At 41.2% G+C, this 18,452-nt stretch overlaps 1 protein-coding gene across 2 annotated transcripts in view; it reads right to left on the bottom strand.

Moving 5' to 3' along the window:
• Positions 1-18,452, bottom strand: part of kalrna (kalirin RhoGEF kinase a) — a 146,774-nt gene that overhangs the window by 102,636 nt on the left and 25,686 nt on the right. For both annotated transcript variants that reach the window (XM_085434963.1, XM_085434964.1), the window contains exons 2-3: positions 2,356-2,430; positions 1,183-1,297 (exon numbers count right to left, since the gene is read on the bottom strand). In XM_085434963.1, coding sequence (XP_085291089.1) covers positions 1,183-1,297; positions 2,356-2,430 — 190 coding nt within the window. The remainder of the gene's footprint in view (positions 1-1,182; positions 1,298-2,355; positions 2,431-18,452) is intronic.

Raw genomic sequence — 18,452 nt, 5'->3', positions numbered from 1 at the left:
TTGGGCTGAAGCATCATCTTGACAAACCTCTCAAATTCTGGCATCAGTCTGGAAATGACCCGGCAGTGGTCTCGGCCCTTTGCACAGCTATTTTTACTTTACATTTTGAATTCCTCTGTGCACGACTCAGTGAAATGTGGGTCTCGAATGAGTTAAATCAAATCATTTCGATCAAGTTTGTGCAGATATTTACCAGATCAGTCAGACGGCTGAATGATGCTTAACACTGTCAGCACACTGTATCTGAACAGGCAGCATTTTATATTATGTGTGTTTACAACATTTCACTGTATAACTCAGTTATTTTACTCAAGCTTTCATCCTGATACGTTTTACATTTAAAATGATTCTGGACAAACTTTAGATCCATCCATCCATCAGCTTCCGCTTCTCCTTTTCAGGGTCGCGGGGGGCGCTGGAGCCTATCCCCGCTGTCACAGGGCGAGAGGCGGGGTCCACCCTGGACAGGTCTGTCGCAGGGCCAACACACAGGGACAGACAACCAGTCGCACTCACACCTACGGGCAATTTGGATTAATCAACTAACCTATCCCCACGAGCTGCATGTCTTTGGATGATAAATAAATTCATGCACCCCACAACTGCTAAAAAGAGACTGCAATTTAATTTTAGCTTTAAAAATCACCTGCTAAAAAAAACTACTACTAACTGAACATATTTTAACTGGATTTTTTTCCTGTGGTCGTCTAAATGCTGCCTGCCCCACAGTTTGAGAACCGCTGCTTTAAATCAACTTAAACTGAAACGATATTAAAAACTATGAGACCAAAACGAAAACGTTCCTGTGTGCAGAATGACTGGGGCAGGCCTGTGCCTAATATTTCGACTGCTTTCCTTGTAACACCCTCAGACTGTGTGAGTGCTCACAGACCGGCTCTTGTGTGCTGCAAACACTGCAGCTTTCATGCTGATGCAAATTAAACACTGGTCTACGCCTGCTGTTGTAACAGACTACAAGGAAGCACTTTATTGCTTAAATGTCCACTCCAGCCTTCACTGCTTCCTTAAGTGCCCGTCACACTTGAGTCTAACTAAATGTCCTAATAGAGCGGCTAGTAGAAAGACAACAGATGATACCTCTAACGTGAAAATGAAGGCAGGTGTGTGTGTGTGTGTGTGTGTGTGTGTGTGTGTGTGTGTGTGTGATGGCATTGTGAGTACCTGGGGACAGTAGACAGGTAGGTTACCAGCCTCCTCAGGTCCTCGGGTTTTATTCGGTCATGGTTGCTCCTGGCAGGAAATGTCAGAATTGGTCCTCCTCGTTTATCTCGTCCACCTGCAAGTAGATGCACAAGAAAAACCTTAAAGCCAAAACACACGTGTTCAGGCAGGTAATCCAGGGTGAGTTTACATCTACATGTGAATCAGTGGAATGACGTCCAGCGACACTTAAAGTGTAACTAAAGTGTTACCACTTTGTTAAGTGACCACAAAAAAAATAGCTATGAAAAAAAAATGGACCAATCACACCTTCACAAATAAACCAGCTGACCAATTAACATTTAACGAGGTGGTATTGGCTGATTGGTTAAGCCACAAACCGAATAGGTTCTGGACTGAACCACTACAGGTTAAAAGGGGAGACAGTCAACATGTGCTCATCCCACAAGCTGCGACACATCCTGCTGGTCATCAGCAGGGGCTGCAGACGTGTTGAGCAGCAACGCTGCCCTCAACAGTTCTGTTGTTCAGGTGTCGCACAGTTTTCTTCTCAGTGTCTTTTTAACATTGTTGGAATGGATCAGAGGTTTTCAAAATAAAAGCAGGGAACAGTGAAGCACATGGTCATCTTCCAAACTTCCAACGTTAGATTGCTTGTTAAACTATGTGTAGGAGAGTGTGCCGGCCACACTGGTGTGTTGTTTGGATGTTTGCTTTGGCAGTGAATGAGCTCTAAGGGCAGAGGAGAGACGTTCCCATGGTGTGAATAGATTGGATGCCTTTCCTGCCTCAGGATGTGCGTGAGTCCAATGAGCTTTTCACGTGTGCAGATATGTGAGTAATAATATACTCGACTATATTCTAAACAGGACTGTGGACAGTCCACGGGACGTTCTTACTGGTCCTTTTCCTTATGACTGAAAAAAATCCCATCTTTTTGTCTTCAACATGAAAAGATTATATATATTTCAAAACATTCTTAACTATCAAACAATGTTACTAAACATGAAGAATAGCTCCTAATGCTTCAAACACCTCTGTGTTCGTCCTGCATGACCATGGTGGTGGGGACAGGCTCTTTGCTGTAGGACACTCAGGGGGCTGATGTAAAGTTCTCCTGAAACAGACTGGAGGGTTGTGGATTTAACGCCAACAACACTGACTGACACTCACCTGACACAAAGGCAACTTTCTCCTTTAAAATCGGAAGAACATCAGAGGCCTTGATGCCTTCAGTCCTGAAGGGCCCTGGAGAGATGCAGGGAGAGAGAATATCAGCATGAATCTCACCATTGGATCACCGTTCCTAGGAGACACACCAACACTGTAATCTGTTACGGTTACATCACTATAAGCATTTCACATCTTAATAACTCTTCAGTAGATGTAGAGCAGAAGTAACTTAAGTTAACACACACAACATTAATAACAGCAAGTCAGCAGAATCCATAGAAAGGGGAGAGGGAGGGATTATTTAAAACACCTTCACTCTGTTTGAGAGAAAGACCTTTACAATCACTTCACAGTACATCGTCCCCTCGCTCTTATTGTCCTTGATATTAATCAGCTGCATCTCCCCTAAACACCGTGGAACAGTGAGTGTGATGGTGACGACACAGCGTGACACATCCATGTGTAAACGTAATAGTAACCCACTGAGGCCTGGAAGCCAGAGGTCGCCCATAAACAGGAACAGACCAATTAGCTTTAACGATTCGTGTCACTAAAGGTTAACTATGTAATTGATCGGTTTTATGCCTGCGGTGTGTCAACAGCATTGATTAAACTTGTAAAGTTCTAGTTCCTTGCTGATATTCACATGTGCTTATAAATTTACATCTTTGTAGTTTCCTTGGCTGCCAATGATTTAAAGTCTCCATGTGAGAGATTCATGACATTTGTTTCAGCTCTACAGTTTCTATAATCTCCTCTGAAAACTTTCATTTCAGACTTATTCCAAACTTTTTACAGATGCTTTTTTAAATTGCAGTAATTTATTTATAATTTATAATTACCATTTCATTGTTTGTTAGCAGTAAATTCTATCTTGTCTATTTTGTAAATCTGGGTCATATCAAACATGACTAATGACTCGTGTTTGTTTCAGCCAACGAGCACGTGGTCTCACAGTCCTTCGTGCACGTGGTTTTGGCAGCTCCAGCCATGTTTTTATCGTCTATGATGCAGACAGACTGTATGCTTACTTTACCTTTTGTGTCTTTATCAGGATCAATAAGACTTTCTCCTTCTTTCCAGTTACTGGGAATGTAAGTTGTAAAACAAAGATCCAGTTTAAGCAAGCGTAACCATGAGTGTGCACTAATCACCTCACCAGGTAAGATTGTTCCTGGTTTTACTTTAACATCTTCAGTCTTTATATTGTTTGTTTTTATACTTTAAACAGAATCAGGAGGCTGAACAAATACATCAGCTGGCATGACGTTTGCACCTTTTGTGTAAAATAAATAAATGCACTCAGATTACTAAGACTGGGGTGTGTCAGCTTCATCATAGCAGGCTAACAGGCTCGTACTAAGCTGGCAGAAATGCTGCGTTAAGAAGATTACACAACATGTGAGTGAAAGGGCATTACTGCTATGTTAGACAGTTTAGTTTAATAGAGTGTCTGTTTTTATTAAGAGTGCTTAGCAGTAACAGAAGCAGTGATAGGCTGTGTGGTTATGGCTAATTAGTCGGCTTAAGGCAAGCTGGTCTACTGAAAACTACGATTTCAATGTGTCAGATAGATAAACATGTACGGAGGACCAAACAAGAACACCACGTGATTTCCAAATACTGACAGACTGTTAGCATCGCAGACAGTGTTAGCCACTGATATTATAAATAAGCTTCTTTTCCACAACACATGGGTGTTTGTAACTTAGAGGAAACATAGATGTGTCAAACAATAAGCTTATACAGGTGATCGCGTCAAGAAACAACTTGGCCAAGTTCTGTGAAGCTGAATGTCCTGTAATGAAGTCAGACCAAAACAGATGACTCTGGATTTATGTCTTTATATTCACAGGACTGGAACAGAAAAATAGGTTGTGCTCCAGGAAACGAGGCAAAGAAGAGAGAGAAGCGAGTGTGCTGCCAAGATCAGCAGCGTTTTCTTCAGACCGTTAAACATACAGCAGAGGAAGCCAGTGTGTGTAAGGACGTAACACTCATCTGTCCTTCTGAGGGGAAACACACAGGAACCTGTCAAATGTGCTGATGCTTTTCACTTTTCTTATGGGAGGAGATTTTGATCATTTGCTGAGCACATGATGGTGAGCGAGGGTTTCCTCGTCCGAGCAATCAAACAACCTTAGACACCTGTGATGGACGTCTTTACACAGAGCTGGCCCAACATTTATGTTCATGGTTACGTGATTATTTTTATGTAACACTTTCTCTTTTTGTTTCTTATCTTGCTTTAGTAAAAACTTTCAGACGGACAAATGTGACACGAGTGTCGAGTAACAACGTCCAACGTTGTTTGACATATAATTTGTGTAAATGATGATGTTTGCATTTTCTTAAACCTCTGTGCTGAATTAACTAAAGCATTGCTGTAAACTGAGTACATATGTGTGTTCATTTCTAAGTGATGTTTTTAGGATGTCCAGCAGACATGTGTGGGTTTAGGTCGGGGGTGATGTAGCATGGTGTGTTTTTGGAGACATGATCACAAGATTACCTGACTGGTGGTATGCATGTGTGAGATGTCTAACCAGGAATCCCTAATTCAGAATCAGCATACTTTATTAATCGCTAAGGAAATGATGTGGCTTACAGTCGCTCCAAGACAGCAACAGTAACAGACTGAGCTGACTGCATAATACAATATGTTACAGATTTAACAGATAGCAGTAATCTATACAAATCACTCAATAATAAACATCAATATGAATATTACAGAGGTGAGAATATATATGACTGACATTGACTCTAACCTGTGAACTTTGTCATTTGCTGTGTTACTGTAGAGCGTGTGCAGAAAGGTGTAACTATTGCAGTGTGTTAGATGGAGTTTACAGGGAGATGACCACAGTCAGGAATGATTTCCTGTGTCATTCAGTGGTGCATTGTGGGTAATCTCAGTCTGTCACTGAGCGTGCTCTTGAGCTGTTATATGGCCTAATCTTACCAAATATTTGTGCAAACGTTTGCATGAACACTGTGTCTCTGCCTCGCTGTGTGTGGAGACGCTACAACCCCCCCCCCCCCCCCCCCCCCCCCCCAAACAAAGGTATTAAAATGAGAATGTAAAAAAACAAAAACAAAATTTTGCTGAAACAAACATGCCTTAGTTATTCAGATGTACTCCGTGCTTTGGCTGTCATACTATCATGTATTCTGGCTCTTCTGTAACTGCTGACACACACACACACACACACACACACACACACTAATACTATCTAACACTAATTGTATCACTTAAACCTGAATGGCTGAAGACTGCGACTGTGCAACAAATGAATGAAGTTTGCTAATAATAGTTATAATAATATAGATTTTGTAATTTCCTACTGAAAGTATCTAAAACAGACTAATAGCCTATTTCTTCAGCCTGAGAGTTCAACTCCACAGCTGTGCACAGCACTGTCGTTCTTATCCCTTTGCCAGCAGGACCCAAAGATGGGGGCTCACTTCACAACTGCAGAGAGCTTTTATTGTGAAATAACTAAAACTCACAGTTTGAGTAGTGCACCCAGCCTTAACTGTCATTACTGTGCTCATGTTAGCAGAAGCTTGCCCCTTGAGTTGGATCATCGTGTGTTATTTTGAACTACTTTGGATAAGCGTAGTTAACAAAGAACAAACTCTATGGCTGCTGCATTGCAAAGCAATACCTAATGTATGTAATTGCCTAAACTGCTGAAAAATGAGCACATGAAGGCAAAGAAAAACAATGCAGCAGTTGTGAACATGAATCTTCCACTCAGCTGTCTATAAAAGCGAGCGTGTGCAGCGAGTCAGCCTATCCAGCAGGCTCACAGAGACACACTGAAATCACCAATGCAATTAGACAGCACCTTAGACAAAAGATGTTATCCTCTGCGGCAGTTACTTTTTCAAAAGTAGCAACGACGTATGTACAAAAAGATGGGGAAAGAGAGACAGCTGCCAAGTACTGTGGTACAGTCCAATCCATCATGGAGGTACACTGGATGTGTTTCTTCTTCTATTCGGTGAATACGGACTTTATTTTGTGCATAAAACCAGTACATACTCAGCATCTTCTCTCTTTCTTTGGCCACATTCACCCATTTGTTTTTTATCCTGTGCCGTGAAACACTTTTGGGCAATGTGTTGGAGATTTATGCTGAATTCAAGGCAACAGATAATGAGCACAGCTACCACAGTGTCCTGCAGCAACGCGACACACTCTGGTTTGAACTTACTGGGACCATCAGAGCATGAAATTCAAACCAAAAGCTCTGCCCCAGGCTCTTAGGACTGGGTTTTGTTTCAACCAAGAGCTAAATACACACGTTTTCAGGAACTAGAAGTTGTTACATGTTTAATTAAGTCTCATATATTTTGGTTTTTGTTTTGGAAGCTTTTCTATGCAGGTGTTCCAAAAAGACAAAGATGATGACCAAAGAGTGTGACCTTGTACTATGTTGTTCATGTCACTATCAGTCTGAGTAGGTGCAGAACAACAAGTGTGAAAATGAACCATAAGTGTCGGGCATGGTTGGTTTGATGGTGGCTCGTCTTCATGCTTTCAGTCTGTCACACACCTTTAATCTAACGTGAGTTTTCCTCATCTCATGTCATTCTATGGTAGTGACACAGCTGTGGTTACAGAAGCATGTGGCTGTTTAATATGCATTTATGTGTGCATGTGTGCGTCCTTACAGTTACACTGAAATTATCCAGAAACCACCTGAAACATTTGCTAGCTGCTACTAATGGAAGAAGATGTGTGCGTTGTGTTTAAGTTAAGTGAACTGAAATTTCAATTTGAAGGGCAGGCACAGCACAACAAAGTAGGGCTGTTCGATATAACGATATATATCAGATGACAATATAAAAACGTCTATCGTTTCATTTTACGCTATCATTTGTTTCGTGGTGTCGCAAAATAAACTGTTTACAGCAATATTTTTCATGTTCTGATGTCACTGTAGTTATTATTAATTGCGTAAAGTTCAATCTTTCTCTTATATTTAATATAACCACACTACGGACGGACAAGCGACTGTTTTGTTAATGGGTTGTCGTTAGCAACAGCGACGGTAACACCATTGCGTGTTCCACATAAACCTTTCACAATAAAGCTCAAGATCCTGTTGAGACTTTTCAAAATAAACTGAATCACCTGAAAGATGCAGATTATTTACGGACGAGAAGTAAAAAACGAGACGGCGGCCGTTACAACTTATGTCAAAAAATGTATCGTTTCATGCGTCAGTTAAAACACTCGACTCCAGCTACACGACGCCCAGCAGGAAACACTTCACCTGCCCGAGATTCACAGAGTTTACAGAAAATGTTACATTTTTGTGATTTATATCGTTATCGGACGATAGATGTTTTATATCGGGATATGAGATTTTGGTCATCCCTACAACAAAGTCTGCATTTAAAAAAGGACTGTATTGAATTAATATACGAACCTTGGCAAAAACTCAAATGTTGATGAAGGGTACTCAGCTTCAGATAGAACGAGATACAAAGCATTGAAACACATTAAGACAAACTTGATGAACATTTGGACCCAGAAGCAGGGTTCATCATCACTTAACAACCGGATTAGAGGAAACTGACCAACACCCCCCATGCACACACACACACACACACACACACACACACACACACTAACACACACACACACACACACTTTTTCAAAGCATTCTGTTGCTGCTGCCAAAATTTATGGATTAAACTTGGAAGGCTATGTTGGTGATAATTGCTCATCTGGCAAGATGCTAATTTGTGACTGTGACTCCACCTTTCATTAAAAAGGCACCCACTTCAGGGCTGGGCGATATGGCCTGAAATCCATATTGCAGCATAATGTGAAGAATGTGCGGTAATGATATATATTGCCATATATTCTTTTCTTCTGTATACCGTATCTTCAGGTCCCAAAAGTCACACAAACACTGCAGCATCACTGAGAGTTAAAAACTGTCTAAATTCTTTCATCTTTAATAAAATGATCAGCGTTGCTGCTTTACCAGGTGTAACTATGAAGTTAAACATCCAGGCATCCATGAAAACAGGATTTATTAAATATAACAGAGTTAGAAGTTAGCAGGAAGTTAGCTCGCTAGCTTCCACCTAAACTTGATATAGCATGTTTTGACTGAGAGATTTCTGAAAAAATTCAAACGTACAGCTCTGCTATCACTTCCAACATAAATGAAGACAGAAAACTAAACAGCAGTGACGTTTGTAGGGTTACTGAAGTTGGGCTAGCTGGTATATAATGATGTGCTATGTGACCGCTAGCAAAACAGCTATGTTAGCATAACATAAACACAGTGAAGCTGGAGGATGAACGCTAACTTTTTTCCACTCGATAAAAGTTAACGTGAGGGTTCCTGATGGTTAGGCACAAATGCAATCGCATGGCAGGATGCTGTAAACAGACCAAACTCCAGTCAGGAGAACAACTGAGATAATTCATCCACAATACAAAGTTAGTCATTAATATACTGCAACAACATGGGAATAGAGCCGCTGTGAGAGAATTCAACATTAAGGAATCAATGTTACGGAAGTGGAGGAAGCGCAGTTTTTGGCTTTCCTCATATTCCAAAACGTGCTTCGTCTCTTCCCTATTACTGTCGTGTGGCATATTTTGCAGATGATGTTTTGCTGCTTAACATCTGACTGCTTAAACCCAAACCAGGTGCATATGACTGACGTTGCACCGGTCTTCTTTATGAGCGCCTCCTCCTCCTCCCCACATGTTAGCTCAATGCTTGCAGCCGCTGCGATGCTTTCGATCAAAACAGGCTCAACTTGATGACACCATCAACATGCGCTACCACTACCGTTTACGGTTTATACCAGCGGTCTCCACCCTTTTATGCCCGACAATATTTTCACGAACCGGCCTTTAAGGTGTCGCGGATAAATACAACAAAATAAAACCAGTACTGGTACCGAAAAAAGAAGATTTATTCATAACACACGTGAAAAGACCCAGGAAAACCGAGTAAATGATAAAAACCCGAAAACCATACATTTCACACCTTAGTCTCAACTCTCGCGGCCCGGTACCAAATGACTCACGGTACCGGTCCGAGGCCCGGGGGTTGGGGACCGCTGGTTTATACCATAGTTTAGATTGTATAAATCTAAACTATGGCTCTGTCTTCTTGGAGGCTTTGTGACATTCCTCTGACTGAGGAAAGAAGAGTTGTGAGAGTTTTGTGTCTCCTGGTTGATTTGGTGTGTGTTCACGTTCACCTCTTTTTGTGTGTGTGTGTGTCTGTGGATTTATTTCTGCAAGTGAAAGAATGAGTTTGTAAAGCATTTAAAGTCATTTTCTATTGAAAGTATCTAGACGATGATTCTTGCAGCCCTACTTTGGTTCATGTATTTAACCAGTAGTCATGGTTGCCAGGCAGGTAACCAGGAAGACACTAAAAACTTGCCAGCACACATGAAACAGGAACTATGCACATATGGAAAAAAATACACAGGTTCCATCATGAAACATGCTTCACTACAGTGTTCAACGTCACACAGCCAGGAAGTGATGTCACTGGTCTATTCTTAACACACACACACACACACAGGCATAGCTGGACTCTTCCAGATGTTTAGATGTTAAAGGTCAACATGCAGCACAGTTGAAAATCTTCATACTGTTTCCTTCACCATGCACACATGACGTGGACTAAACCAACTCACAGGCAGCTTCACAGTAAGCACTGATTACTGAAATGTAGCAGCGATATCAGCATTCAGACACTTACAGCTTTAAGTCTGTTCACGTAGTAACTGTCCAGACAGTCTCAGCAAACAGTGAAGGTGACACAGAGGATGCTTTCAGGGACCACAGTACAATGACCGTTCATTTCAGTTATTACACCAAACAGGCTCATTTCCCAGATGAGCACAGGAGCCTGATGTGTATCAGGACGACAGCCTGTATGCGTGCTCTAATAGTTTTAAATAACAATCAGCCAGTTCAACAGCTTTATGCAAAACCTGTCATGTGCACGACTGTGAAAGGCCGTAGTATAACACGCATTCACATACACGCTGAGTTTGTGTGTCTTCACAACAGGTGAAGCTATCAGCACTCTGGCAACAGCTGCCTCAGCTTCACGTGTTGCCACAGTGACACATGGTGGTGTCTATCGTGTTTAATGCCGCTACGCTTACATGTGAAACTTATGCAACGTGAAACTGAATCCCTAAAAGTTCGGCTGAGCAGTAATTATCCCTTTTCCAAATCAATCAGTTGGCATTCTAACCATCAGATGAAAGTCCCATTTCCATCCTGTCACGCTGGCATGTGTTCGCTGGCAGGATTGGGTTACATCAGCTGTTTGGATCTATTTGTCCATTTGTGTTAAAGTCCTTAACAAGCTCTTGGCATAAAGTTTCCAAGCGACAGGGATGTCTTAGGAAGTAGAGCTCTCAGTGATGTGTCACATAGGTACTCTGGAAGAAATAAGGCTGCACAAGGCTGTGAGCCGAATCAGGTCAACAACACATTCACAAGTCATTGGGGGTCCTTTTGTCCCTCTTTGGGGGGTCACTCCCACTGGGTTTAAATCTGGGACTCTCCGCCATTTGACCTTAGAACTGAAGAAGCTTCTTGGATGAGAGGTGAAACGTCTTCAAGCAACTTAAAGAAGTCCAGACGCTTTTCTTTGCAAGCTCCTTTGACTATGATGACCTGGATGACTGAGAACCTTCACAGACACAACGCATTCACAAAGATTCTGCTACAAAGATGTTAGATCACCGTTTGAGGTTATAAGGGCCGTTTGAGGCTTTATTTTTTTTCCTGAGCTGTGATACACTTTGGATTCTAGCCAATCATTTTACATTTCCGAGGATAGTAGGCGGGTCCAGGTACGTACGTTCTTTTAGAGCAGAGCTACAGATTAAAAATGCCCAAGGCGAAGCGGTCAAAAGTCTGGCTGTACTTCACAGCAAAAGATGCAAACTCAGCAGCAACAAGTGCTTTAAGCTGATACTGTGATACTGTCAAAGGAGGTAACACCTCAAATCTGATGAAACACCTGGCGACGCATAGCGTTTTTTTAAAAGCCGAGAAATGCACCGAGTTAGCAACATCCCCCAAGAACCCGAAGAGGAGAGTCCTGGCCCCTAGCCCTGCCAGTGTAGCAGAAATGATGAGGATGATGATGCAGCAGCAGCCGTTCTTCTCTGCGTGAGTAGCTTAATGTTGTTCGTGTGTAATTTACGTTGAGTAGGCTAACCACGTTATTACATTAATGCATGTAAGGTGAACTAGCAAACAGCGTCGTAGTTACATGCGGCTGTCTTCTTGTTTGATAGAGTGAAACCATATATGCCCTATAGCTGCAGGAAAGGCTATCATTGGTATCTTTTTACAAAAAAACAGCTAAACATGAGAGGTTTTAGGACAAAGTTTGTGTTTTTCATTGTTTAAGCACCGGTTCCAACCAAAGCAGGTATGTTGTATCAACAGAAAAGGCTAACTTGGTTATCATTTTGCAGAAAAAAAGAGACTACTAAAAATAAAAACCGGCACCGTTTCAAAAGTACCGGTTTGCAATGTTCCCTGTAATGTTTCATGTGTCTCCCTGAGCGTCCCTTGGACCACTGTGAGCGACAGCAGACGTGTGCACTGTGGTCACGCCAGCATCGAATCATCCAAGTTACATGTTTATTAAAGTAATCAAATTACAGCATTTATGTTAGACTACTTTTAATTAACTGCTTTAGCCCACTTACAATGAAAATTTAAAACAATCTTGTTCATGACCTGTGTAGCATGTTAACACTATTGGAAGTAAAAATAACTTGAACTCCAATTTTGAAAACACAACTTTCTTTTTTTTGTATGAAGCTCTGACTGTATTATGAGTCTGTGGTCTGGAAGAGAGTCTGTAACTCTGTCTGCAAAATATAATATATAATGACCAATGTTGGGTAATTAATTATATAGTTACTTCTTCAAAAAAGAAACTGAGTTTTGCAAACAACAAAGTTTTTTGCAGCTGTTTACCTAAAAATGCAGCCAAGGCGTTTTTAAACAAACATTTCAAACTATTTACAGAACAATCAGCTGTTCTGCATCAAATCTGATGCCACACAAATTATTTGTGCCGCTCCAAAAATAATTTCTGTCCACTATGAGACACCGATGAAACACCGGTGTCGGCACATGAGGAATGCTGAACATTTGCCTGTTTAAATCATGAGACCAGTCACTACACAGAGATGTGCTTCTGAATGTGGACGATGTGTCTTCTGCTGCAGTGATGCAGTTCTGCTTGTGTTGAGTGATGTAAACAACTGATTGATCTAAACGCTTTAAACGTCAAAATTGATCATTAGATTTTTTATGACACAGCAGTGGTGAGTGTTCCCACCTTCATGTTTGTGCACCATATTTATGCAACTGTGTTACCAAAGATCACATTTTTGATATTTTTCAAACACTTTATGCACAACATGCAGTAGAACTCTTTGAGTCCCACTAATCTTGTGGTAGTATTACACATTGTTAGCAGAAAGTGGTAAGAGTAATGCTAATACAAAACTAAAAACAACATATCAGGTCGGTGTGAATCAGAATAAACTCAGAGCACATAGTACTGATTGGTGAAACTGAGTTTACAAGACTCACTTTTTGGTATTTGGCTCTACTGATATTAGTACGTGATATATAAATGGCTTAGCAGATACAGTAGACAAAACCCATCATATCAGTATCATGGTTCTGTCCAGTTTTTCCCATATGTGCTGAAAACTCCATTACACAGACACCTATTTCACATTTCAATAATATCTTATGTACGCATTTCGCATCTAGATTAATAGTTCAGTGCGTCTAGAGGCACTGTTAATTTACAAAGTTGTTAGACTCTAAGAAGGCTGTCTGCATCCCCTAATCTCCTCAATGTTTCCAGCTGGTGCTAATTGGCCACCTAGTCAGGTGTGGATAAAAGCATACCTGAGGCAAGCTCCCAGAGAGTTCACTTGTCTTTGCCTTGGTGGCATCAGCCATTTTAGCCAACCTGGTTTTCCATTTTAAGATAAAACCTCTTCTCACCCATACTCTGGTATTCGTCTCCTTTTTTTTTATGTTGCGGCTTTGAGCCGGGTCGTAACAACATCAAAACCAAGCTGTAGCCTCCAAGGTGGAACAATAAAACCAAAACATTAGCACCAACAACTGCAGTTCCTCTAGCAGCCACTTGAGGCTGGCTTTAAAACCAAGTGAGTCCCCATGGACTCCAGAAATGACAGCGTCCTAAACTGAAACATAGCATGTTTGAACCTGATGTTAAAACAATTCAAGTCTCTGTAGCTACACATATAGAAAGTTTCATAACCTACATTTGCATGAAAGCCCTCTGCAGGATGAACAGGTGAGTTTGCTGCACTGTGATGGATTTACAGTAAATAGCAGAGTGTGACTGCTGCACAGTGACTGTGGTGCTTATGGTCATAGTTGGGTTACATCAAGTGTAGCAGAGATTCATATGAAGTTAAGCTGATGATTCTCAGATGCACTGACTGAATTCCACTTTCATACCAACTTTATTTCCCACCCTGAGCCACAACAGCTGATTTTGGGGTTCCACACCTGCTGGATCCACTTTAACTCGTCCCTTCTCATTTTCCTGTTAGAGCTAAAGTCACCCTCTACAGTGGAGCAGCAGAAAATACAGATCATTTTGATTTTCCTTCTTTTTTTTCTGCTCATCTTCTACTTAATAGATTCAAGCTGAGTGCCTTCATTGGAATTAAAATTAAGAGTCAAATAAAGTTTGTATTCAAATCTACTCATATTATTATTACATTAATATAGCACAAGGTTCAGGTAGCTTTGCATAGAAATAGGTGGTAGAAATGTTCTTCAAGGAGCTACTTTCACTTTCTTACTCTGAGTCAGTACGTTTTCACTTTTACTCAAGTAAAGTAGTTGAATCAGTACTTCAACTTGAGTATTTTTTAACACTAGTATCTGTACTTCAGCACAAGTACACCATGTCTGTAGCTGTGCTGAAGAGGACCTCTCCATTGCCCTTGTAGTTAATTCTATCATTTAGCGCCACTTCCCAATATCATCACGTTTGGCTTCATAATCCCAAACACTGTGGTGTCGTATTCATTATATTCATTTTCTAGTTAAAACCAACATAATAATGTTTGAGGAATGGCAACATTTATAGTACTTTGTGCAGGTTTTCCCACTATTGGTTCCTCATAAGCTCCTGTGGAAACAGTTTGTATGAAATACAGTTATTATCATGTTATTATTGACTAATGTCCTTCTTGTTTGACTATAAATCGTCTGTTCTGAGATAAGTTTTACCAAAGTGACACTTTGGCACAATTTGAAAATGTATGAACTTGTGATGAAGGTCATGTATGAATGGTTCTTCTTTCACAGGCAATTCTAATTGAAATCAGAGCTGTCTGATTTATACCACAGCATTCAATAGTTGTGTAATTTCACTGTAATGTCACGTGCCCTGCTGCTCCATAACTAACAGCATTACACTGAACATAAATCACTTATTGTTGTCTCATTATTTCAACAGATTACCTGCGTAAAACAGAGCAGGGTAGGTTTCCAGCGCGAGCCTCTCACATACGCACACATGTGCATTTGAACACAAGCACATATTAATGGCCTCGCCTCCAGTGTTCCCTGCAGAGGAAAACCACATCCATCAGTCCTCCAACACAAACCACACACTGCTCTCTCATAACTATGCTCAGAGCAGAGTGAGAGCTAGTACAAGCTAAGTGCTTTCCAGCCACCACACTCAGGTCGCACTAAGACAGAAGCAGGAGATGATGTATTCTCCACAGGGACGCTGCTGCTCGGTAAGGGACAGCTGCTGGAAAAAAGCAAGAAACGTGATTAATAGAGTGTTGTTTTATTTCTTTGTTTTTGTCTGAATAACCTTTGTTTCCACTTGGGCAACATGTTTCAAGTAAAAGAAATATGTATGATCACATTTCTGTCAGTGTTTGTCTTGCAAGGTATCTGCAGCTGAGCAGCTTCCAACTATCTTGGGTGAATAGACTTTAGAAAGTTCACTTGGAGGCTTTAAATCTGTCCAAGCAGGAAAGACATCTTCACCTCAATGACTCCTGATGGTTTTACACTCGTGTTATGACGACACTGTACTTCATTGTTTCCAGTGGCTTCTGCCAGGCCGTGGCAGTTTATCGGTGTTTCACACAAACAACACACTAGAATAAGTACCCGTGTGGACGGGACGAACGAGGCATCCAACCAGGCACAGAGGACAGAAATGAGGACGAGACGATACTGTGTGTGTGAATCCTCTGATTTCTATGATAAAAATTGGTGCTTTTCTTGATGTAGCTGGAGGTAAGCAGGAAGTTTTGTCAGGTAAGTTTTAGCCATCAGTCAGGTAGCACAATACTTGTGTAAACGTAACTGGCAATGCTCACAATGCTCTCATATTAGCTGCCAACCTACTTATTTAATCCTGCTTGGATACGTCCACAGTGGAAACTTTCCTTTTTGCTATGTGTTAACAGACCTCTCTGCATTGAATCATATCTGTTATTAACCTCTGTCTCTCTTCCACAGCATGTCTTTATCCTGTCTTCCTTCTCTCACCCCAACCAATCACAGCAGATGGCCCCGCCCCTCCCTGAGCCTGGTTCTGCCGGAGGTTTCTTCCTGTTAAAAGGGAGTTTTTCCTTCCCACTGTCGCCAAAGTGCTGCTCATAGGGGGTCATACGGGTTTTTCTCTGTATGTATAATTGTAGGGTCTACTTTACAATATAAAGCACCTTGAGGCGACTGTTGTTGTGATTTGGCGCTGTGTAAATAAAACTGAATTGAATAGAATTGTTATAATTCAATAAATCTGTGTTTGTCTGTTCATTGCATTTTTCAAGCAGCATTTCTCTGATTTATTTCAAAGTTGGTGGAAATATTGCTTTAAACACAAATATGTACACTGTTGAGTTTGAGTTTGTATCAGTGAAAAGCTAAATGTCTTCTGTTTTTTATGCTGACCCTGTGTGTGTGTGTGTGTGTGTGTGTGTGTGTGTGTGTGAGAGAGGTGCCAGCAGAGACTTTACAGAAGAAACAGGTCATAATTGTTATTGTTACATATCAATATAGAATCTGTTGACCCACCTCGACAGAGAGGCAGTCGTGTCTGCCTGTTCATCAGTCTAATCATTCCTGATTTCTTTCCTGCTGACTGAGTCCACCATGATAACAAAAACCTTTTCCTCCTCCTAAAGTCTCAAGGCTGTCAGTAACACACGTGCATCCTTGGTTAGAGGCCATAAAAACAAAATACTCACATCTACTAAGGAAATTATGTAAGAGCTTGAATATGTTCGTCCTTGCATGTATTTACCCTCAAAAAGCAGTTTCATGTGTGTCACGCTTGTGTGTGTCCTTCCTTCATGAAGGTTTCTTTGGCTGTTGAATTATTTGCATTTTTACTTTGCTTGATCACATCACAGAGACTCTGCGAGGCAGCACCACGTGGTCGTACTCGAGGCGCACACAGCGGTCTGTTACTGCAGTATTAGCTTGATAATAAACTGACTGCATATTTTATTTTTCTCTCATCCATCGACACCATCTGACTCATTTGAGATGAACCAATCACATCAAAGCGTCTGTTTGAGGGTGATGACATCATCTGTGGTGCATGCCAAACGCATGCAGCGATGCCATCTGGAGGGTGCTGACTCAGCACAACACTCACACACACGTCTGATCACTCCAGCTCACACACTCGTGCACGGTAGTCAACGACACTAAAAACCAATTTGTCTGATCTGGTTCTGGTAGGATCCACAGAGGTTTCTGCCTACACGGGACACTTTGTCAGCACTAACAGCATTTTATTCAATTTAAGAGAGCGTATCTTCCAAAGAACAGCATCACATTTACAACCTTTACAAGGACTTTTACCTCAGATTAGAGCCAGGAGTGTTTTTGGTTTTCCCACATTACTCAGCACACACACACACACACACACACACACACACACACACACACACACACACACACACATTTGTGAAATATGTTCTGGGACCTTCAGGATTCCAAGCACAAGCGTGAGAAGCATGAGGGCTGCGGTCTGTATGAAGCAGGATCCTGTCTTATTCAGTTAACTGCAGAATTAAACACTCAGTAGCACAGGAACAGAGCGGGAGGGAGAGAGAGAGCCAGGGACAACAACGTCACATTAGAAAGGTATAGTAATCATCCACAACTATTTTCAGTTGCAGATGATAAAGGATTCAGAAAGTTTATTCATGCAGGTCCATATGACAGAGAATATGCAACTTCTTTTTGTTTTCATATTTTAATTTATATTTAATTGTGTTGTGGTTTGCAGTGTTTTGTGTTGTTTCACTTTAAATATGTGAAAGGAAAAAGCTGAAAATTTAAATAGTTAAAAGTTGAAATGTGAATAGTTGGTTTTTGTATTACATGATTTGTTTATTACATTTTATGTGGAGTGAATGAATAAAAGTATATTTACGGTGGCCCCTAGACACACAGCACGTACAAACACAACAGAAGTGCTCCAGGATGCTAGGGTGCAGTGTTGAGCTTTGGTTCCCTCGTGGCTACACAAGCCAGCAAGTACCAACGACTGGATTTGGTGTGTGGTAGTAACAAGTGAATGAACTTTTTTTTTTTAATTATTTGAATATATATGAGTGCCTGTGTATAAATACACAAACAATACACATATGCTTTCAGTTGTGTAATTTAAGTGATCTAGGTAGCTCTGTTTCGAAGTTCAGTTCATGCTAGAAATGTGCTTTGGAGTTTGTACGTGTTTTGTCTCTAGGGGCCACCGTAAATATTTATATATAAACATTAGGGGTGCAACGATACTCGTATCGATACTGAACCGTTCGATACAGTGCTTTCGGTTCGGTACGCATATGTATCGTCGAGCACAGATCCACCGAGTGCAGATCCACTGAGTGCAGGGCAAGCTAGCAAGACAGAAGCTAAGCTCGTTGCAACATGGCAAATTGAACCTCCTCCACCCTCATTCAGATCTGGCGTTTGGAATTATTTTGGTCTTCATGTGACGTATGACCCTGAA

This window comes from Copadichromis virginalis, linkage group LG16 (assembly GCF_057382275.1).
Source record: "Copadichromis virginalis isolate Kocher_CV1m ecotype Utaka linkage group LG16, C_Virginalis_male_GT1.1, whole genome shotgun sequence".
Taxonomy (NCBI): domain Eukaryota; kingdom Metazoa; phylum Chordata; class Actinopteri; order Cichliformes; family Cichlidae; genus Copadichromis; species Copadichromis virginalis.
The sequence above is the reverse complement of the archived record's forward strand: the minus strand, read 5'-3'. Positions and strand labels throughout refer to the sequence as shown.